The following is a 25504-nucleotide window of genomic DNA, read 5'->3' as shown; positions in this document are numbered from 1 at the left end:
TGTTATTAGTTAGAAAATATCTATTTTTTTTAAAGGAGATAAAAAATATCCTTGATGTTCATAAAAAATAGAGCCTTCCACTAATTAATATCTTTCTCTTCCTCAAAATTCAAAAGGAAATGTTAGCTAAAAAAGGGCAAGGCAGAGCTATTATATATATATATATATATATAAATTATATTTCATTACTGCATTACATCACTAGCAAGTTACAGCTGCATCCATTTTATTATACAATAAACCAATATGCTACATTTAAGAATCTACCCTCCTTTTGCTTCATATTTTCCATCCTTTTACTCGGCACACTTTACTGTACATGGAAGTTGTATGCTGGGACATGATGCAGAGATAAGAGGACATAATTAAGATGAGCATGACAAATTTATTCAGCATCCTTTTCAACCAATTTTTTCTTCTTACTACTTCCCGAATCCAAATATAGTGCAGGTGGCAAATGGACTAGCATAAAATTAAAATGCAAATATAATCAATCAAATCAACAAAAGAAGCTATGAGACCAAAATATTTACGTGCTTATGAGAATTAGTCATTTATTTAAACCTTAAAAAAAATAATGATCAGGTTTAGATAAATAATTTAAATAAGCATTAAGGAAAAAAAATTAAAAGAGCTTGTACAAAATTAAGCTTATTTTTATTTTCATATACACTAGTCAAAGATTAAAATCACGATTGCATGACTAAGGGACAAAATTATATACTAATAATGACACCCTTATTGGTTAAACTTATTTTTATTAAACTAACACATGATCTCCATATAAGTTTTTAGCTTAGCTTAACAAGTTTCGCTACTAACTTATAAAAAAAACTCTCCTATAATAAGTTAATAAGTTATTATGAACTACTTAATTATGTTTTTATCCAAATACATTCTTACTTAATAAAAGGAGTTTATTTATATGTTATCTTGGGAAATTTATTAAAATCAGTTAAAAATATATTTTAATAGTTTTTCCATAGAATGTATTGAAAGTTTGAAATAGATTAAAAAGTTTTAAAAAAATCATATATCATTTTTATAAACTTAAACAAACTTGTAAAAACTCTTTTAATGCATATAAGTTTTTAAGTGTATTATAGAAGCTTTATGGCTAAGTGTTATTTTTAAAAGAAAAGTAGAAGCAGCACATTTTTAAATATATTTTATAGTTAGTTTGAAAGTATAATTTTTTATTATCAATGTTTTTAAATAAATTATTTTTACTAATACAAATATTTTACAGAATGTGTTGGTTTTCTGTTCCGAAAACAGCATGAACGATAGATGAGATATTTCGAAACACAGTGTCGGACACCTAGTTAGCATAGCTGTGACTGTGATTTTACCAACCCCGACCAAAAATCTCACCAAGTTCGCGGTCAGCATTTTCTGCTACGGTTGTGTTCCTAATCCTAACCTTGAACTTTAGGTCTCATTGTTGAATTCTTCATTTTCAGCTTTCACCACTATCCCTTCTAATGGCTCTCTCCGCAACATTTATGCCTCCTTCATCCCCAAAATTGAACCTTTATTCCAAAATTCGTAGACCCTTTTACCCTCACTCTGTCAGACTCCTTAAGCCCGTAAAGATTTGGGCTTCAACTACTCTGGATTATTCCAACGTCTCTACCAACGACAAATCCTCCCCTTTGAAGGTGAGATTCGACTAGCCCCTCTAACTGTTGATGGCTTTATTCCATTCTTACCAATTGTGTTCTCCAAATTATTTTCTCTGTTTCCTTAAATTGTTGTACTGAATTCGTGGATGTGTGGAAGATTATTCATTGGACATGTGGGCAAAGTGGAATGATTGTGTATTTCTTCGTTGCTAAATTTTGTTTTTCTCTCATCAATTTAACACTGATCAATTTAATTCTCACGTTCACCCATTTAAAGGATAAAGTAAGAAACCAGACTGATAGGTGTGCTTTTAGGTCTAGTGTTTTACTAGGATTTAAGAAACAAGACTACAGTTTATCAGAAATTCAGATGTCCATTATGTATTTGATTTATGCAATAAACATTCTATTGGTTTTGCTTCATTGGCTTACTGTCTTTTCATTTGATTATTAAAGGTTGAAATTTGGATTCCTGGTTAATTGTGATTGAAAATTTCGAAGACTTGTGTTAGAATTTGTAATCATTTCTTGCCTCACATACATGGCTTTTTTCCTTTACCCATCAGACTAGCAATTGGCAATGGAAGTTCAAGGACAATCTTATAAACATTTATTACGAGGAGCACGTAAAGGAGAGTCCGGAGCCTCCCCAAAATATCTTGATGATGCCAACCATTTCTGATGTTAGCACGGTCGAGGAATGGAGACTAGTGGCTGGAGACATTGTTCAACGTAATGGCAACACCAATTGGCGGGCAACTATTGTTGATTGGCCTGGCCTGGGTTATTCTGATCGGCCAAAGATGGATTACAACGCTGATGTCTTGGAAAAATTTCTGGTTGATTTCATCAATTCACCCAATGGACCAATGAAACAACCAGGTACTGGTGGGGGGGGGGGGGGGGGCATTCTATTTTGTAATAATTTTCACTTAACACATGATTAATCTTTATGGTTTTGAACTATATTTCTTTTAACATCATTGTATAAAAACGTAGTATAATTAGGTTGCAATTAATAATTATGATGATATTATCCATATATTTTTAAGAATATTTGCTTATAATTAATTTCATAATTTACTTGTTTTGGGCAGTTTCAATTTGTTTACTTCTCTATCTATTTATGCATGACTTTTTAGTTAATTAAGTTTAGAGACTAAAATCCAATTGTCAACTTTACTGCATTGGATTATGTGCTTGAGAAAATTTGCTAAATAATTCTTTTATGTTGTTTTTTGAATATATAATTCTTGCTTTCCAGGCTTCTAAGCAAGATTGTCAAACTCAAGAGTTTACTTAAACTCACAGAGCTTCCGTAAACTTGTAAGAGTTTACATATTAGAAAAATAATATTAAAAATCTATTAATGACATATAGACTTAACAAAATACTCTTACCACAACAACAATTTAACATTTGAACTGCATAATAAGGCCAAATAAAAAATCACAATAATAAAGTGTAACAGTACGTTAGTACTAAATAATATGAAAATACATATATGACCAAATTATATATAAGTTTATAAAAACATAAGTTATTAAAGTGAAAACATTTTAAAAAAGAGTTAATTTCTTCAAATTGTTTGAGTCATGGAAAAACATTATCGTTGTGGGGTCTATGGAGGGTAAGAATTATAGTTGATTTCAAACTCGCTGACTCGCTACCTAACCCGAGAGTTTATGCGAGTTTACATGAGTTTACTAAAGAGTTAACTCATTTTGTCTGTGTAGACTTGTAAAATCGGAAGAGTTTAAGGGTTAACTCGAGAATTTTGACAACCATGCTTCCAAGGCTTTTGGTTTCGTTTTTTCCCCTTTAATTGTTGGATATGAGGAATCAACTTTCAGTGCAGTAGATTATGTGTTTGAGAAACTTTACTAAGTTATTCTTTTATGTTGTTTTTAAATATATAATTCATACCTGCTTGCCAGGCTTCTAAGGCTTTTGGTTTTGCTCTTCTTCGTGTTCTAGTGTTTTTGATTGGTGGTGGTGGGTATGAAAGATCTCCGTAGAGTATTTGTTTCATTCAAGCTGGCTCTAGGAAATTGAGAAGGTCTTTACACACTGGAGCTAGGGATTGTTGTATCCATTTTAAGTAGATATTTTCATGCTACCATGTTTTTTAATGTTGTTTTATCTGTTGTGACACGTTATGAATTGTGGGGGCCAAGTATGTCTTTTGTTTCATTGTCTTCTGTTTGAGTGAATTTTTTATGGGATGCATATTTGTTTATACGAGTAGTGGAATATGTCCTGTCTTTGTATTGATTAGTGTTTATGACTAACATAGTTCATGTTAAACTAGAAAATGATTTGATAATTTTTGGAGGAGGACACGCTGCAACTATAGTAGCCCGTGCTGCAAAAAAGGGTCTGGTGAAGCCCAAAGCTATAGCTGCTGTTGCACCAACTTGGGCTGGTCCACTCCCTATTGTGTTTGGTCGAGACTCCAATATGGAAACAAGGTACTTTGATGCTCTCTTTTAAGCATACATACTTTTCCTTGCCAAATACTGTAGCATTGCTTTCTAGTTTCTACTGAAAGGAAAATAAATTTAAGCCAGTTAGCTTAAACATTTCTATACTGAAATTTAAAATAATTAACTTCAGGGTAAATTTCTTTGTAATTGTTGAGGCAATAGAAGGATACAGTGCTGGTTTTATTATATCTGTGTCTATCAAATTTGGATTCGTGAATCTTCAGGCTCATTTTTTAATCCTGAATTGTAAATCTATTGAATTGTAAGATTCATTGGTAAAATGAAAAATAGCTTGAAATGTATTGTTTAAATGTTTTAGGTGCTCGATGTAATAATGCTAAACCGGGAATTGAGAAAACAATTTATATAGTAACAACTAGTCTCAAGCAAAATTTTAAGTCATAAGTCACAACCAAGTCTCACTATCAACTTAGATAGAACTTAATAAACAAAAGACCCCATGACACAGAAGTACCCAAGCAAACTCACAAGTTGTAATTCTTTGTATGTTCCCACTAAATGGTACGGGTAGCTCATGGCAAGAACACTGCATGACATTGTTTATAGATGACAACAACAACAAAAGTCTTATCTCATTAGGATAGACATCAAACTGTAATTATGTTTTGTGTGTAATCTATCGTCCAGAACAGTACAATGTTCTACCCTTTCTTTGCCTTAGGAGTTAGGAGACACATAAAGTGACCGCCCAAAGCCAATATTTCGTAACAATGAACAAAACAATGATATAACCAAATAAGGTTATATAGTGACTGTGTGAAGCCTGTGTTAGAAGAATAAAACTTGAGTAATGGAACAGCCAAACAAGTTTCATAGAGTGAAGGAGTGAGCAACTGTGTCTGAATAATTAAAACAGAGCACTGGAATAATCAAATAGGGTGTGCTCCGCATTGTTCCAATAGATCTTTTTATTTGACAATTTAAGCTCTATATGATTTTTCAATTTTGTTTTTGGTGAGAATTGATGAAACAAAGCCGCAGCAACAAGATGACCAATAATAATAAAGAATTGTAGAATCGTTTGATTCATATTGGTGATATGAAATCACACCGATTCATGCATGTATTGCATGATTCAAAGTCATTTGCAATTCATCACATGATATAAATTGTTAGCTTTCTGAATCTTATGGATTTATGTGATTCAAATTGTAAATACTGCGACTCTTAACAACTATGGTGTATATATCTCCTTGCTCATGGTAACAATGTAATGAACTGTGCCTCTTAAATGATCTTCCTATTTTTCCCTCCATCAGTTTTCGTTTGATTTCCCATAATACTGTATTATTTTCATTGATATATATTCCAAGAGCCTTGTATGTGACGATCACCTTACCTTGTCTCACAACATAACTGACATTTGTTCTCTCTTCCTCATCAACCTGACAGGTATGGTCTTCTAAGAGGCACGTTAAAGGCCCCTGCTGTTGGCTGGATGATGTATAACATGCTTGTGAGCAACGAGAACGCAATCCAGTCACAGTACAAATCCCATGTATATGCCAACCCTGACAATGTGACTCCAGGAATTGTGGAAAGCAGATATGCATTGACCAAAAGAAAGGGAGCACGTTACTTGCCTGCCGCGTTCCTGACTGGTCAATTAGATCCTGTTACATCTCGCGAGGAGTTCCTTGAGCTCTTCGCGGCTTTGGAGGGAAAGACACCTGTGCTGGTTGTATCAACCAAAGGATCTCCCAAGAGGTCTAAGGCTGAGATGGAAGCTCTCAAGGGAGCTAAAGGGGTTAGCAAGTTTGTGGAAGTGCCAGGTGCTCTTCTTCCCCAAGAGGAGTATCCTGCTTTGGTGGCAGAAGAGCTTTATCAGTTCTTGCAAGAATATTTTGGCACTGTTGCTTAGAATTGACATTTTCTTTTGGCAATTTATCTATCAAACGGGGAATATCAATCTCATTGATGTTCTGCAGCTTTTCCCTTCAGTATGTTGGTGTAGCTTTTGGAGGCACAAATACTAATTGATGGAAAAAGTTTGTCCAAGGGTGTATACATGTTTATGTAGTGTGATTTTATTTGATTATTATAGAAACCCTAGTGTATATAAGGCTTACAATTATCATGTCCGACTGGGCTGATGACTTGAACATAACTTCTCAGTTGAAAGATATTAAGGCCCCTTTGATTTGAACAAAATGTTTTTCATCCCTAATATAGGCTCAAGTCATAAGTTCCTATCAGATAGTCTAATTTATTTTCATCCATAATCCTTATGTTTTAAAAGCAACTTCAATTGTGGTCATTAAACAACATTCGTCATCAACTTGAAAATACAGTTCTATTTATTATTATTTCAATGAGCTGTCTCTATTTTTTAATTTAGCCTAAAATAATGTAGAAACTTCTGTTTTATATTTATTTATATTTCATATAAATTTATTAGTAGTTTGTAAGTTGTAAGTAACCTATAGTACAAGATGTATCAAATATTAGGAACCAAGGGCTACGTTTGGTAGCGCAAAAGAGAGGGGACGAAGAGAAGTGCAGAAATGTGATGATCTCAGAAAACGTGGGGAAATATTCAAAAAAGTGGGTGGGTCTTATGGCCAAAAAATTCTCCTCTGGAATGAGAAGATTTGCATGGAAATGCCTTCTCTTGCTTTTTTTGCTGAAACATCCTGGGATAGGCTGCTTGTCCCATTTTTTTTTTTTTTTTTACTTATTAAATCACTTCAATTTAAATATTTATTTTTTATTTTTACTGTATTTTTTTTCTACCAAACAACTTTTATTTCTTGTCCATTTCTCTTCTTGTGTTTTCTCACTTACCTATTTCCTCTCCGGGAATTTGATGCAACCCATCAACTATACCAACTCAATATAAAACAAAATACCGTACGCCAGAGCAAATAACTCAAATCTCGGTGCAAAACCAAATAAATAAAGACATAATGTAATACAAAAAAAATCTCTGTATATCATATAATCAAGATTACATCAGAGAAAATTTTTCACCGTTAATCATGATGCTTAATTTCATGCACTAAGATTACAGGTGGGCAGAATTTAATTACGCCTATTCATGTTTTTTCACACTGACGACCTTGTTCTGTAGTGGGGTCAAATGTTTTCTGTGATTGGCCTAGGATCATAAAAAAAAATAAAAAAATACTGTACGCGATTATTTAGGCCCGTTTGAGCATCATGGGAATGACATGTTACTGATGTTAGTCGCTACCTTTTGGCTCCTATCTGAATGCTTCTAGAGGCTACGCTTTTTTTATTTTCTTATTTTTTTTTTATGTAAGGTGTGGCTCATACATAGACCCTATGCTTTCAACGTGCGATTCAGACATGAGTAACCTATGCAGCTATGCTGTCATATTGATACAGGATCACTGTTATGTCATCGGGTGGTAATAAAGAAATGAAACAGTAATTCCTTTCTTCATAATTTCTTGATGCAAAGCAGCATGGAACGTGATTTGGTATTTTTGTTCACGATGAGGAATATTCAGATTCTGCCATAGTTATCTTTTAATAGATCTGCGAATGTATTCTTGAAAACCATCAAAGCGTGGATATAACATAGCATCGGATCAAAAACTTTTTTTTTTTATCTGGCTGTAATTTAATTAATAGGTCTAAAACTTTATGGCATAGTAGGGAAAGAAATAAAGTAGATGGAAATGGGAAAGAGAAGAATAGAGATGAGAGAAATCGATAGGAAATATGGTAGAATTTTGGATTATTTGATTTGAGACCGATAGAAGTGAAATTCAAATGAAATAATACTATGACATTGTTTGGTTTGTATAGATGGAGACTAGTAAATTAAGATTAGAAATGAAAATACTTTAGTCTTGTATAATCAATTATAATGGACTGACTATTCAGTCAATTATATGCACACAAAATTGGTTATAATAGATTATTGTGAATTAAAATTGAATTGTAATGAGATATAATAAAAAATAGTGAATGGAAAAAACAACACAATTGGTTATATAACAACACATAGTTTGTGTTTAAAGAAGCGTTAACAAAATTGATTTTAAATAAAATTGATTTTATGAAATATTTAGATTAAAATTAATTTTAAAATGATATGATTTATATTTAAATGTTTTAGGAAATTTTATTTCTTTCTCTCTGCAATAAAAAATCATCACATTCCATCCAAACTATAAAAAAAATAGTTGAAGAGAGACTAAAAATAATATTTTTTAAAATTGAGAGACTAAAAATAAATTTCAATTTGAGAGACTAAAAATAAAAGTGACCCAAATGTAAAAGATTAAAACATATTTAAGTCTTTTTATTTTTACCGTGGGAGGATTCTTTAATGTCATCAACCATTTTTGCCCACATTAATTAGTTGTATTGCTATAGGCTACAACATAGAAGTATTTGGAACTTCTATTTTGGCACCTAAGTAATCACCTTGATCGGTTGGGACTTCATTTCTAAAGTGGAGATCAAATCTTAGACATTGATTAAAGGACTCAAGTGTCAAACACAAACAACAATATATACATTGTCTAATTAAATTATGAGAATTTCATCATATATAATCTCATTAATGTATGGATATATAAATGTGAGAGTTTGTAAGGAAGTATAAGTGTGAGTAGAAAAAGAACTGTTTTTATTTAGAGAGGAGACATATATACGAAAAGAATAATTTTTTCATACTAGACGATTGATCGAAGCCGTACCCGAATCAAATAAACATTAAAATGTAGTAACTAGGAAGTGATCCTAGGTCGTTTCCCAACGAGCAGTGACAAGCCAAATGTTCATAATATACTTGCAGTAACAGTAACAGTAACGATGGGGGGGGGTTGTTTGCTTTTGTAAATTAAATAGCGAATATATGTGAATTAGAAAATATCAGAATTAAAACACGTTGCTTCCCCTTGATTCACAAGCAAGTCTCTTATCCTAGGTTACGAGAGTTTATCCTTTATCAGTTTAACCACTTAATCCAACCCTAAATTAAATTACTAAGCGAAATTCAACATAAGGCATTCATTATGTGATTAAGCATCACATACACCAATTACTCATAAACGATCATTAAGCATGAACGTAAATTAAGCGCAGAGACAATTAATCAAGCACTAAGCATGCATGAATTAAAAGCAACAAATTCAAAGTAATTAGTGAAGAGGAAAAACTAAACAGAATTTAACAGTAATAATAGAACCTCAAAGAGAACTGTGCTTGATCCTCAAGGGAAAACAACGCTGCGGACTTAGCCTTCCATTAATCAAATAGAGAATGAAATTTTATTGATAAAACTAAAAGTCTGAACTGGAATTGTAAAAAAAACGAAAATAAAAGAGAAAGAGAAGAGAGACTAAAACTAAAAACGAAAAATAGAAGAGAGAGAGAAGAGAGAGAGAGTCTCCCACGAGGGAGAGAGGGAACCCCCTAAACTAGAACCTTGGTGTTGTTATATAGTTTTTTTCAGCCCCAAAGCTTACAAATATGTTTTAAATCCAAGCCCATAAGTAAAATCAAATCAAATCTAGATAAGATAAGATAAGATAAGATCTAGATGAAATAATATCTAGATGAGATCAAATCTAAATAATATCTAGATAAGATAAGATCTAATTTTATAGAATAAATTAGTCTGTCCTCTTCAAGTTCAAGCCCAATTCTAGATTCAAGTCCAATGCTTCATTAATTCCTGAAATTAGATTAAAAACATCAAATTAGCTGAATGAGCCCAAATAATAAAACTGCCTAATTAATTGACAATTAAGACCAATCAATAATTAAAATGGTGCAAAAAGGGTTTAGAAAATAGAAGAAAATGATGGCACATCAACGATCATAGAAGAAACTGGAATATATAGAAAGGTCGTGTAGGTGCAAGACTCTCCGAGGTTGAGATATATTATAGCCATATATGATCATTAGACAAGGAGATCCATTAGTTCCTTTTCTTTTTACTATTGTGGCCGAGGGCTCAAGTGATTTGATGGGAGAAGCGGTCTTTAGAAATTCTATAGAGGCTTTAAAGTAGGGGCTAAGGAAGTGAAGGTGAATTTGTTACAATATGCAGATGACACAATCTTTGTGGGAGAATTTAATGTGGATAATGTGGTGGTTCTAAAAAGTATAATGAGATGCTTTGAACTTGTATCCGACTTGAAAATGAACATCCACAATAGTAGGTTTGGGAGTATTGGAGTGGGAAGGGAAGATGTGAAGAAATTCTCAAAATACTTAAATTGTAGAATTTTGACTATTCCATTTGTGTATTTGGGTATTCTATTGGTGCAAATCCTAGAAGGTTGGAGACTTCAGAAGCAATCATCACCAAATTTGACAAGAAACTTGGATCATGGAAACAAAAACATATTTTCTTTGTCGGGAGAGTATGCTTGATTAATTTGGTACTCACTTTTCTACCCCTTTTCTTTTTATCTTTTCTTTATAAAAAAAATCCAAAAGGAATCTTTAGGAAATTGGTGAGTATGCAAAGGAGGTTTTTGTGGGGTTGTGAGGATGGGAGGGAAAAAATATCTCGGGTTGAGTGGGAGAAAATTTGTTGTCATAAGGAGAATGGTGGCTTAGGTGTCAATGGCTTATCTTTGTTTAATATTACTTAGTAAATGGAGGTGAAATCTTTTCCACAATAGATAAAGCTTTGAGAGAGAGTGTTAGATTCTAGGTATTTGAGTTGGCAAGGATTGATTGACCATGGTACAACATCTAATGAGTCTATTTGATGGAGGGACATAAAAAAGGTTCGTGGAGGAGACAATGATATGTGGTTTGACTGATATGATGGAATGGAAAATTGGAGATGGGTCACATACTAGATTTTGGAAGGATAAGTGGTGTGGGAGGAAGAGATTGCAACATAAATTTGCAAGGTTGTTCCTTAATTCGGAACAAAAAGAGGAATGTGAAGAAAAGATGGGTCAATGGAGAGAGATGGTAGATGGGTTTAAGAGTTTAGATGGAGGAGAGGTTGGTTTGAGTAGGAGAAGAAATTGGTGGAGGAGTTCTTTGCCTTGGTTAATAATGCTAATATTGGAGGCCATGGAAAAGAGTATTGGATTTGGACCCTGAACTCACCATGTACCTTCAAGGTTAAATCCACTTATCTAGCCTTGCATAATTTAAAGGTAGGATCAAATGAAAAGGAAGTGTTTAAGTGGCTATGGCAAATCAAAATCTCAAATAAAGTCTCTTTTATGATTTGAAGAGTCTTGTATGATAGGCTACTTACAAAGATTAATCTTCATACAAGACAAATTTAACTTAGAGGATGACTTGGCTTGTTGTTTGTCTGGTCAAGGTGAAAAGGATATTTCACATGCATGTTCTTTTCTCATGCAAAGTGGCTCAAGCTATTTGGTGGAGATGGTATAGATTATTGAATATCCAATTAGTATCTCATGTTGGCTGCCTTTCAAACTCTTGTAGAATTTGTTATTTGTTATTCCGAGCTGTATAGCCATGTTGGCTGCCTTTCAAACTCTTCTGTAATTGCTTCAGCATCTCTGGTGTATTTAATATAACATATTCATTGCTGACCGAAAAAAATATTTTCGTCATGCAAGGACGAAATCAGGTGGCTAGCTCGGAATCAACCATCATTCATGCAAGGACGCTCCAATCTGGTGCTATACATAAAGGATGAAAATAAACGGACATCCAATGTTTAAGACACCTAGAGAGAGACAGAGGAAGAGAAAAAAAAAGAATGATAAAAATAAATTAAGATGTTAATTAATGAGGTATTTAGTATTTAGGGGTGTCCAAATATCGTTATCCATACATGAATGCATGATTTTATTGATGGGACATAAAATAAGATAAGTGATTTCAAGGTGGTATAATTATATATATATATATATATATATATATATATATATATATATATATATATATATATATATATATATATATATATATATATGAGAAATAATTCTTACCCTACAAGATGGTTAGATATGGATAGCTAGGCTTAAATCTAAGTTATAAAACAAATCAACGGGTGATTTAATTTGTGTTTTTTTTAAGTATGTTTTATTAGAATTTTGCTTGCAAATTATCATCTTTGGAGTTATTTATTAGGATTTTTAATTTAATTCATTTCTAACCATATACATATATCTATAAAAAAATAAATTATCAGCAACAAAATTTATTGAAGTCAATACAAGGGTATCCAAACTATTTCATGGAAGTTTGGTTAAAATTAATATTTATAGAGTTGAAGTAAGGTTCCTAGGCCCAATCGAATAAAGGAAAAGAAAAACTGTCAATTGATCTCTAAACTAGGTCCAAAATCTTTAACCATTTCTAGAACATATAAGCGCTGATCACACCAGAATTTCTAAACAAGACGAATGTCATTCTTACGGAGTCATAAAGAGTAAGACCAAACAACTGCAATTACATTAACACAAATTATCCAAGCCATTTTGCACAGTAGTGTTACAGAAAATGCAACTTATTACAATCTTCATGTAGCAACATTTGAAATACTAGCCAACTGAAAGAAAAGATTAAATGCTTTGTGGTTTCCTCCTCTTGTCTGCAGAAAACGCAACTTGGAGGCACAAAAATGCAAGTAGCTAGGAAGCGTTGACCAAAATTTATTGAAAAAGGACCATACGCATACCCCTCTAATAATTCCCACTTCCATGCAGCATGCATATCCTGTTTTTGGTAAGGTACTGCATTATTCATCTCTATTATTAGCATAGTTGCTAGCTATAGCTCCTCAACTCATGAAGGATTTTTCTTTTCCCATTAAAAAAATCTCTCCTTTCACTCCCACCTACCATCCCCCCAACATTCCATTCAAAAGTCTACGACCTTGTTATCTTCTGATATATATATTGAAAAGTGTCTCAAATTTTGTTTAAAAGTTCACTTTCACCTCCAGCTAGCTAGCGCGCCAACAATACAAATCCTCTCCTAAAAAAATATCCCATGCATCCTCGCTAGCATTTTGGATGTATATATAAAGAGGAACGAAGATAAATACAAAACAAATGAAAACTTAAGGAGCCAAAAAAATGACATGCAATAAATAATACTCCGTACGTATGTAATAAGAAATAAAGATGAAAAAAATTAGGTGAAAAGAAATTAGGTTCCTAATCCACCCATGCATATCCTTTGTTCTACAGACATATAGATATATATAGATATAGATAGATATAGATTTTCCATCTTCCCCCGTTTCTACTCCTTTTTCCACAAAAACTTCCTTTAAATGAATTTAATACATTAATGACATATATATTTGGATAGTTTATAAAAAGACATAAAAGAACAAAGGAACAGAAGAGAATACCAAATTCTCGAGGAAAACACCACCATGTCGAATACTAATTAAGACAACACAAAAAATAAGCATAAAAACAACTTAAAAAAACATCATAAATTAATTACTTCTATAAACTCAAACAAAAACTCTCGGAGCGTTCCAAATATATATTCTTAGAATACTATAATATATATATTTGTCTTGTACTCAGTATCGTTAAAAGGTATTGTTCTTTTATTATTCTCATATTTGCTCAAAATGATAACTTTGAAAATCTTGAAAGGTTTAATTATTTACTTGGTGGGCGTTGTTTAAGGTTAAGATCGGTTGAAAGAGCTATCATCAGGAAGAAAGTCTATATGTATACTCTGAAGATGTTTAATTGTAATGAATGCTAATTTAAAAGGTGAATTTGATTGGTGTTGGGATTATCTAGATGAAATTGAATTTGATGAAAAAGTATATATATATATATATATATATATATATATATATATATATATATTTCCTATGTAATATAAAATACTATTTTTGTATAATTAGTTGAAATTATATTGGCTTAATATTAAAAAAATAAAAGTCGTATTATAATAATAATAATAATAATAATAATAATAATAATATTAATAATTCAATTGTGCATTGCACGTGTTCACAAACTAGTTTACTAATATACAAATTTAAATAAGTAAATATATACAGTATCAAACAAAAAATAGCATTTATTGTATTAATAACTACACATATATAATTTAAATCTAGCTTATTATATTTAACATGAGAATAAGCTCGACTTACATGTTTTAAATATCGTGTTTCAGGGTTGGACTTAAAAGTCCATGTATATAGATTAAGAAATTTAAAATGGGTCAGTCTATTATAGATACACAGAAAAATATTACTCAATCTGTATCTAATTATAAGAATTTTTTTAGAAATTTATTTGTTTTTTTTATAAGAATTTTTTTAATTTTTAAATACATTTATTATTATTTTTCCATATATTTTTATTTAATTATTTTCTCTCCAAATATTAATGATAATAATTAAATAGATAAAGAGAAAAAAATAATTTTAAAATAATAATATAATTAATTAACAAATTTAATATGATTAACTAAATTAATTATTTTTGTTAAAACATATGAATTAATTAAAATATTCTTATAATTAAGGATGAGAAGTATATATTAGTGATGTATACTTAGTACTATTAGATTACAGCCTCTGTTAGTATTATAACCTTCATCTAATGAAAATTAAATAATTAAATAAACATTGTAAGTTTACACTAATGGAGTCAGAATATAATTAGTAGTTTAAGTTTTGTAAAATACAGATGATGTTTGACGTATCTTTTTCTAATAAATGATATATATAGATCCTTTAATTTGCTTTAACAATGATGATGTGATACAGAGGATGACTACATCATGGATTTAGGATTGATTTGGGGTTTTGGAAGACATGAGTCGGTTAGATGTATGGGAGACCATGCAAGAGGCAAGAATGAGGTGTTTGGTAGGATCAATCTATTACATTATTAATATTGGCCCCGCATACTACTGATTATCAATATTACATGAAAGATAGAATTCCTAAACTTTCTACCTCAATGAACACCAACCATTCAAAGAGCTATATATGATTCATGGTTGGTACGTAATCAAAACGAAAGCACAGCTTAAATCAAAATCAGCCATAGATTCAAACTTCCCTTTCCCCAAGATCGTAATCGGTGACTCTTTTGTTTCAAGTTAACCTAACAAAACTAAGTTACGCAAAAAGTATTTTGGACCTTATTCGGTTTTCATCGGAAATTTTCCTAAAATATTATTAATTAGTTAAACAAATGTTACTTTATGAGTTTAATGATTATATATTAACAACATAAAATAATTTCATATTATGTTTCATTTACAAATTATCAGTAGTATAATTTTAATTATTATTATGAAAATCTACAAAATTATCATATATATTGATTTATGATTAAATCAATATATATTATTTTACATTATCCTTTTTATTAAATGTTATTAAATAGCTAGTTATTATAGCAAATTAATAGTATGATAAATCTTTTTCAATTGTCACATTTGCAAAGAGAGTTAATGGCTATTTCAGTCTCTAAAATATGTAATACAACATATTGTAACTTTATTCTACGAAATTATTAAAAATCTAAAAATTATTATATATGGGTCATCTCGCGAAAAGTAGAAAAAGAAAAAAAAAAAAAGAGAGATCATCATCTAATAATGAGGCATAAGCTTAAGGAAAGAAAGGAGAACATCTTGTCTTGAAGAGGAATCAAGTCCCGTTCTTGAGAGAGCAAGTTCATATGTGGGTGGGGTGAACATGAGAGAAAAAAAGCTTTAAGGGAAAAGATGTGAGGATAGCACTTAGGATTTATAAGAGAAAATGAAAGTGTCTCTCTTTTGGAATAGGTTACTCATAAAGGAGGGAAGGACATAGGGAATGAACCCGTCTCACTAAATTTCATAGCTCAAGCCAAAGCTTTAACTCAACTCAACTTAACCTACTTCTCACAAACAGAGAGAAAAATTAAATTTATTTTATGCTATTTAAATTTTATTTTTCAATAATATAAAATAAATTTAATTTTTCTTACCATTTAACTAAGATCACTTATTGAGAAGGTATAACTATTGTGCAAGTATTATTGTAAATCTTTTGATATCTGTTTTTTATTCTTACCTATAATTTTTTAAATGACTAATTATGCATTAGGAAAATTACAAGTTTATATTTTATTTTATACTTAACACTAACCAAGTTAAAATTGTTAGTCGTTCAATTCATTTTGCAAATTGAATAAAATTAAAATCTTACATATATACTAACTAATAACTTTTTTGAGGTTTACTAATTAATAAAATTGATCACAATTGAATTGAGATTTTAACTTATAGTATCAAGTTGAAAGTATAACGTTATTAGATTTAATAAAAAAAACTCACAATCGATAACTGATTCTAAATTTCACAAATAAAAACATTTGTTTATTACAGTTATTATGAAAAGTCATTTATTTACTATAAAAACCTTCTAGGTTTTACTATAAAAAAAAACCCTTGTAGGTTTATCACAGAAGTTTAATTTTTTTTTACTATCAACATCATTTAATCATAATTTTTTTGTGTTTATTTAAAAAATGGCATAAATATCTTAAAATAAAAATGTGATTGACTAATTTTGTTTGTATACTTTATTATTATAAATGACAATAATAATATTTTTCTGTATAGTTTTCTGCCCGGATAAATGTAATGAAAGTATGAGACATAATTTTTTTAAAATCAACCTGTATTCCTTTCTTTTTCATTCTACGACTTTTCAACCATTCCAAACGAAATATTTGGAGCCTAGGAAACTTTAGGTAAAATTGTATTTTTGGTCTTCCAATTTATTTTTAGTTTTAAATTTGATTTTTCAGTAATTTAATTCACAAATTTGATCCCTCTATTTTGTAAAATATGTAATGTTGGTGGTCCTTAGGCCACAAACGTCCCATTGTGGTCTGAGGTCTGAAGACCACAAACATTTGGACGATTTTATAAGATAGGAGACCAAATTTATGAATTAAATTAACGGGGATCAAATCCGAAATAGAATATGAATTGGAGAACCAAATTTACAATTTTGCCAAAACTTTATCATGGTATTGTGCTCCCGGTGTTCATGTACCTCTTTTTTTTTTATTGTCTTATTAATGATTATTTTGAAATGAAAAAATATAATAAAATAAAAAATAAGAAATATTTTCTTGAGCTTGTATATTTATAAATTTTGAGATACGAATATACAATCAGCGCGTGATAAAAAACAGAGATAAACATTAAAAAATCACTTTCTATGATTTGATGATAATATATGAAAATATATAGAGAGAAAAGACTATGTTTTTTCTCTTATAATTTTTTGTTTTATAGATCACTCATATCCTTCACTTAAGAATATTCTGTATAGAATTATTATAAAAGATAAAAGTCTCTTTAACATTATTTAATTTTAAAAAAATACAAGTTCGTATTTTGCATTTAATTATAAAATTAAACAATAAATTAAAATAAAAAATTATATATTTCCTTTATATTGGGTAATGAATTGTAAAAATAATTCAGATTAGATTAAGTGATATAAAGTACAATAAATATAGATTTTTTTTTTTGCTTGAAGTTAAATTTTTTTACCATTATTTAAGTTTTTGTATATTAAGTAATTAACTTACATATAATTTTTTATCTCTTGACTCGTGATATTTTTAAAATTAGTTCACTTTAAAAAATTTGGCTTTAGTTTATAAAAAATATTTTAATAAAAAGCTAAATAAATAAAAACTAATAATAAAATCTTTTAGGCAATATTAATATATACGTACCATAAGCGAGTAATTAATTATTGTAACATACATGAGATGACTTTCAAGCCACATCATGATCAATCATACATCACGAGGTCAATCGTTTATTTACACCGAAAGCTACTTTTTCTATATTAAAGCAAATAAGTAGATACCAATTAATATAAACTGACTATAGTCTATTTTAAGGAAGAAATGGAAAAGAAGAAATTGCTTAAAAATAGGTATTATTTCCTTAATTGACGTTTGTTATCCATCAGTGAAAGCGAGTATTTTATTCAGTTCATGGCTTTTTTATTCATAAAAAAAATGTTGATGGTTTTTTAAAATGACAGATTATTCAAGTATATAAATAACTTTATTTTTAAAGAGAGAGAGAGAGGGGAAGGAGGAAGTTACTATATATAAGTATTAAATTAAATAAAATTTTAAACATATCACCTCCTAATAAAGTTAAATGATTTTTAGGGTAAAACGTTTTTTTTCCTATGATAAGGTGTATCGTTAGTTTTTACGTACGTAAGTCATACTTTAAGTATAATAATAATATTGATCCATAATCAGAAAAAAAAACTTTTAATAATTGAATTCGATTTTTTTTACTTCCACAAGCTGCGACTATAATATCCGAGCTAACAATTAGAGAGCGTCCGATGGGAGAGAAATTTTAATTTTCTGAAAATTACATTGGAAAACTTAGTTTTAAATGTATTTTAAAAACATAATATTTATGAAAAATTATATTTTTTGAGAATTTTTTTAATTAGTTTTCCACTAAATTTTTTTATGAACGAGATAAAAATCTTACTTTCCAGGTTTGATTTTTTTTTTACTATACTAAAATCTATAAAAAAAAAAGGTGTTCAAAAACACACATTGTGAAATAAAATTATCTATTTTGTATTTAAATTATATTATAAACAAATGACATATTAAAAAAGTGTAACTGTCGATGAGCTCTTGAAACATAACAATTCTTTAAGGACTCTACGTGTTCATCGAGATTCCATTATTCTGACTGATTTAATGTCAATTACTTTGTCTGATCTATAAGAGAATGTACTGATATTCTTTGAATATCAGGGGTTGTAGAAGTTTGGATTAGTTTCTTATTTTTATCATTTAGTGAGCATCTTGTATTTCATAAAAATTTGGGGTGATATAATCTTTACGCAAAGGCCATCCTATCCAACTTTCGGGCATTAAAATACATCTCAGACGCGGATGATTATCATAAGAGATTCCCAACATATCATAAGATTCCTTTTTTTGAAAATCCGCACTTTTCCAAACCCAGAAAATGGAAGGAATTCTGGGATTTTTTCTTGCGACAAATAAGAATAGAGAAGTGATATTAGGGTTCATTTAACGTGCAGTCTAAGGCTATATTTATAGCACGTTAAGAATACCAAATTTCTAATCAAATCAAAATCATTATTGATAATATTCTTTTTTAAGTTATATTATTTATTGTTACCTTTTATTACTAACCATTTAGCAATTAAAATTAAAATAATAATTGACCAAGTCAAACTTGTATTTAGTTATCTTTTCAACCCAAATTTCAAATACAAAATTATACATGTTTGTTTCTCTTCTTTCACCAAATCTTTTATATTATTTATATTTTCAGTGTTAGAAAAAATATAATAATATTCCATCTTTTTGAAATCAATTAATCATTTGATCATATTAAATTCTCTAATTTAATTAATCATCAAATATTAAAATAATTTCTTTAACAGAGATTAAAACACTCGTTTATGTGTGACCCCGTAGGTTCAACACTAAGCCGATAATATATTAATCAAATTAATATACTAATCAAGGTAGGAGTCTAGGAAGACTCCTTAACGTTTGAATAGCATGAAATAACATTTTACTTTCAAGAACCATTAGAGGAATAGTGTAATAATTTTTTCTCTCTTTATAGCTCTGGGTTAACTCTAGAGTATGGTATTACTGTCAAACCCTTTTGAGTTAACTCATAATGACTTAAGAAACTCATTTCTTCTTTTATTTAATTTTCTTGGTCAGAATATAATTTTATTCATAGAGCTCAAACTCATTACCAAGAGTTGATGAATTCCTTCTTGATTAATAATTAATTCTACAGGTATTTAATCATATCCAATATCCATTCAACAATTACTCTAAAGCATTAGGTGCCCAGAATTAAAATACAACAAAATAACCTGTTAATTACTATCACAATCTAAGGTCAAAGAAAACTATTATATCTCTTCTTGAGAATTTTCTATTGACAGTTTATGGTAAATTTTAACCATTAGAAAATTTCAATTGAGTCAGTTCAATGATCACATCAACATGTGACTCATCTATATATGCAAATTAATAAATGAGATATATTAATATTTATCTAATAAATACTATCACATATATATTAATCTATCCAGATTATTGATATCCTATTTATAATAATCCTATGATCAAGAACGGTTTAAATTAAAATTAGAACAAACTTATTTCTCATTATCATAATCTCTAATATAATAACAAGTCTTTAATTTTAATCAAGGACATTATCAAATGAACCATTTAATTAAATAGTGAAATATGACAATGAAAATATAATAATACTTTATTATTAAAATTAGAATTGATTACATGATGACTTGAATCGTAGGCATACAAATTTATTTCCAACAATCTCCCACTTGCCTAGAGCCAATCATTCATGAACTTCATTTCTAATTCTTATTTGTGCTTGTCAAACTCTTTTATGGCAAACGCCATAATGAAGGGATATGTTGCATTGCTTGGAACTCTTTTATTCCAAGATATATGATTCCCACATATGAAAAAACTTATCCCCTACCAATATGTCCTTATAGGTGAAAACATGTATTTCTTTTTGCAAATATTGCTAAATTTTAGTGTTTAGTTTATTTGAAGTTTTAATTTCATAAATCTTTTAAAAATTGACTACTATTTCTTAGCGTTAATATTTTCTTTTTTCTGAGTGTTCTTAACGTTAATATAACATGCATCTAATATATATATATATATAAAATCAATTGCTTCAAAATAACATTAAATTTTTTTATAAAAAAATATTAATTTATTAGAAAAGTTAATAGAGGATATTAGATTCACAATCTTTCTCATTTTTTCTGTTCCTTGACTATCCAACTCATCTTATATTTTAAAATAACATACAACTTAATATATTTACATATGATACCATGTTATATTAATTAAGATGATATGAAATATGTTAAAATTAAAAAATAACTAAAAAAATTAAAAAGATAGTAAAAATTACTGTAAATTTTATCTGCATTTACAAGTTCAATCCATTTTTGGTGGGTATAACAGCAACATCCGATTGATAATACAGTAATAAATAGATTATAGATGTCTTTCCTTGTGACAAATGGAAAGTTTTCCCAATGCTATCGGAATGCTTCCGCTACTGTTGCCATTTAATGCACCATGGACTTGTTATTAGTTGTACTAGTTTGTAATGTTTGCCGAGAAGAGAGAGAAGGAAGAAGAGATAAATTTTTACCTAGAGAACAAAACCAATATTTGCCATATATTAACCTATTTAACTTTTAAAGTTTCAACTGCATACAATATATATATATATATATATACACGTTGGTTAGGGAGAAATAATAAATTTTAAAATATTTCTTTTATAATACATTTTAAGCATTAATTTGAGGTGGTTACCTTACCTCAAGTTTGTTCTTAAGAAAATTCGCAGCCACTGACATAGCTGGCTTTTCTTGTCCCTCTCTATATATACGTACCTGACAAGGCATTCCCAGTTTGTGTATTGTACGCTTGTCTCTGCAATATTCATTCATTCCTAAGGAGGAATTAAGTAATTGAGCAAGAGTACGTACGTCTATATATGTAAAATCTATAAAGCATATATATATATACACACACTTGATAGACCTAATTTGTCTCAGATCAATCTTTGGCTTTCATGAGCAACACTCAGAAGAATCCAAAGAAAGATCAAGGCTAGCTAGGTATAGATCAATTATTTAATTTCTTTTGACATATATATACGTATATATAACATGGGGAGACCACCTTGCTGTGACAAAATTGGGATTAAGAAAGGACCTTGGACTCCAGAAGAAGACATCATCTTGGTGTCTTACATTCAAGAACAGGGACCAGGGAATTGGAGAGCAGTTCCAACCAACACAGGTATAGTTTTCAGTTTCAATTGTTATCTATTTATTTTCTTTTCATTTCTGTGCTTATAGCTTTACACACATATTTGTTTCTTGGGAAGGTATATAATTGATTTCGTACACTATATATTAACTTTCATTTTTTTTAAGGTTTGATGAGATGCAGCAAGAGCTGCAGGCTTAGATGGACTAACTATCTTCGACCAGGTATCAAACGAGGTAATTTCACGGAACATGAAGAGAAGATGATAATCCACCTCCAAGCCCTTTTGGGGAACAGGTACAACCTAGAAACCCTCATCTTCCTACTACTTGTTTCCTTTCATCAATTAATGTTTTCTCTCTTTAATCAAGCGAGAATTACGAGGTTTCCAAATCCCAACAAGGAGTATATATGTAATCATGAAATCAAGAAATTAACAAAAAGGAACAAGTAAAAAAGAATCAGGATCTGCTGTTTTAATCAATGAATCTGCTAATTATTTTTCTTTTTTTATGGAATATGAGCTCATTATATACTAAATTTATTAATATATAATGGTTGCAGATGGGCTGCAATAGCTTCATATCTTCCACAAAGGACAGACAACGACATAAAAAACTATTGGAACACCCATTTGAAGAAGAAGCTGAAACAAAGTGGGAGTGATGAGGGTGTTGACCAAGAGGGACATTCTTCTTCTTCTTCTTCTAATTCACATCCAAAGGGTCAATGGGAGAGAAGGCTGCAAACAGATATCCAAATGGCCAAGAAAGCCTTGTGTGATGCTTTGTCCCTTCACAAGCCAGCAACAGCAACAGCAACAAACCTTGTTGTGCCTGATGATGCCACCAAACCTTCTTCAACTTCTCACCAACCCTACAAGCATGCATCATCCTCATATGCATCAAGCTACGAGAACATTTCACGGTTGATGGAAAACTGGATGAAATCCCCAAACTCAAACTCAACAAATAATTCGCCAGGGTATTATTCTTCTTCCTTCAGCAACATGGTCAATAATAACACTACAACTGGATCCAGTTCTAGTGAGGGAGCACATAGCAACACCACTACTACAACACAAGATCAGGGTTTTGACTCCTTGTTAACCCTAAACTCCTCCAAACACCATGGCTCTTCATCTCAGACGCAAGTGCCTCTTACTCTGCTGGAGAATTGGCTCTTTGATGATGGGGCTGCTCAGTGCCATGAAGATCTGATGAACATGTCGCTGGAAGAAAGTACCGCAGGTTTGTTTTAGAAAAATTGCAGCTTTAAGCTAAGGTCCTTTATTATGCCTTTTTCTTTTAGTGGGAAAAGTCCTCTCTTCCTAGTCTCTTGAGCTATTGCAAATGGAAAACTTTTCTAGAGCTATGTACGTACGAGAAGGTAATTAATAGCCTCTCACTCTACAAACAAGAATTGTACATTGCAAGTACATTTGTCTCCTTTGTTAATTTGCTATGTACGTACCGATCGATTAATAAGAGTTTCATCATGTGTGTGTATTTTGTACATTCATTTACGGTCTCCAATTCAAGGATTGCAATTCATCATCTAGGGTTACAAAGAATTTGAGCATTATTACCTAATACCTGTCAATAAAAACTAGATAATTGAAATATCCAATTTAATTTCAATAGAACAATCTAATTAATGCTTTAGTATGAAGCAGTACGATCTATCTTAAATATATTAGGTATATATTCTTTGAAAAGTTTATTTTTGCATTAAAAATAGATAATTAAACTACTCATTTGATCTTCATAGTTTCACAATTTTTATCTTTTAATCTCTATAGTTAAAAAATAATTTTATTAGTTCTTATAATTTATATCTTAATTATTTTTAGTCTCTATAGTTTAAAAGTGATTTATTTAGTCATTATAGTTTTTATTTTAATTCTCTTTTAGTTTCTATAGGTTAAAAATGATATTTTTAATCCATATAATTTTTATTTTAATTACCTTTTAATCCTTACTATAAAAAAATATATAAAAATAATTAACTACACATTAGTTATAAATTATCAACTATTTTTTTAGTATAAATTATCTTGAGATAATTAGTTAAAGTTATTTGCTAATATTTTTGTAACTAATTATAATTAATAATATTACTCATATTTTGATGATAAGAATTAAAAGAAAATTAAAATATAAAGTATAAGAACTAAAAAATCACTATCAAATTATAAGGACTAAAAAAAATTAAAATATAAATTATAAGAACTAAAAAAATCATTTTTAAACTACAGGAACTAAAAGAGAATTAAAATTTAAATTATAGAAACTAAACAAATCATTTTAAAATTATAAGGACTAAAAGATACAAACAATAAAACTATAAGAACTAAATGAATAATTAAACTAAAATAGATTTAGGTGAATTTTACCGAAAGAAATTAAAAAAGCTAGCTATTTTCCCCTAAAAATGAATGTAATCCAAATAAGTACTGCATTTAAATCTGAATAAAATCCAGTGAAGTTGGACTATGGAAAGAAATAAACTAACCCGTGTCAATAATTATGGAAATAAATAATCTGGTGTTGTAGCATAACTTTGCTTTTTGCAGAATTTGGTACAGCTTCTACAGGTTCTGCACTCTATTATCCATAATATTTTTTGTTATAAAAAAAGAAAGTTAACTCAATGTAGGATACCGATATGATATGAGTGAATAAAACTATAGAATTTATATATCAAATGCAATACATGCATGATATATCTAAAAGCATACTAAAACATGACGTTGGGTTATTGATAAAATTCTCAAATAATCGAACTTTTTATGTACGTTTCTATGCCGAATAATGTTCTTATCTGATTATGAACTTTATAATGAGGTATTTTTGGCACGATGGGTATTGCGTTTGCGTTGTTAGTGAGGACGACTAAGGTCCGAGGTATTGTATTGATCACAAGTAACTAACTAAAATAACCATACTTAGATAAGTTTTGTCTCCCCTTAATCTGATATATGTATTGAAGACTACAGAACACGAAAAGAAAAAAAAAATTGTTGAGTAACTATATATATTCTCCTTGTATTTGATGAGTTCTTAAAAAAGTCTAAATATGCATGTTTTTAATTTTCAATAAATTTCAGTTTTTATTATTTTTATTTATTTTGGTCAATTTTTTTCTTAAAAAAATTATCATTTCACTTAGTTTTTCTATTTTCACTTTTACATTTAATAAAAATGATACTATCTCTTTTTTTATGTCAATTAATTTAATATTTAAAAAACATGAAATGGAAAAGTCACCTCAAAGTAACATTTTTCTATTTAAAAACAATAATAGTGTTTCCACATCTCTAATTTTTCATACCACTCAAACACTTATCTTTGAATGGTAAAAAAATCTTATTTTTTCACACATTTTAATTTCTACACTTTATATATATATATATATATATATATATATATATATATATATATATATATATATATATATATATATATTATTGATGACCTTTTCTTTATTCTTTTCTTATCTTTCTTCTCTCTCAAGATTTATATAGTCCGAAGGAATGTAAAAGAAAAAGAAAATAAAAAGC

The 25504-nt window shown here is 29.5% G+C and overlaps 2 protein-coding genes across 2 annotated transcripts; both read left to right on the top strand.

The window, feature by feature from the left end:
* Positions 1 to 1256: 1256 nt before the first annotated feature.
* LOC114411861 lies at positions 1257 to 6327 on the top strand. The gene is made up of 4 exons (XM_028375585.1): positions 1257 to 1661; positions 2192 to 2507; positions 3937 to 4096; positions 5525 to 6327. The coding sequence occupies exons 1-4, from the start codon at positions 1485 to 1487 to the stop codon at positions 5991 to 5993; spliced, it is 1122 nt and encodes a 373-aa protein (XP_028231386.1). The 5' UTR covers positions 1257 to 1484; the 3' UTR covers positions 5994 to 6327.
* Positions 6328 to 21602: 15275 nt separating this feature from the next.
* LOC114411860 (myb-related protein 306-like) lies at positions 21603 to 23457 on the top strand. Its single transcript, XM_028375584.1, has 3 exons — positions 21603 to 21972; positions 22110 to 22239; positions 22507 to 23457. Exons 1-3 carry the CDS (start codon positions 21840 to 21842, stop codon positions 23201 to 23203), a joined length of 960 nt encoding a protein of 319 aa, XP_028231385.1. The 5' UTR covers positions 21603 to 21839; the 3' UTR covers positions 23204 to 23457.
* The last annotated feature ends 2047 nt before the right edge of the window (positions 23458 to 25504 follow it).

Source organism: Glycine soja, chromosome 5 (assembly GCF_004193775.1).
Source record: "Glycine soja cultivar W05 chromosome 5, ASM419377v2, whole genome shotgun sequence".
Classification (NCBI taxonomy): Eukaryota; Viridiplantae; Streptophyta; class Magnoliopsida; order Fabales; family Fabaceae; genus Glycine; species Glycine soja.
The sequence above is the reverse complement of the archived record's forward strand: the minus strand, read 5'-3'. Positions and strand labels throughout refer to the sequence as shown.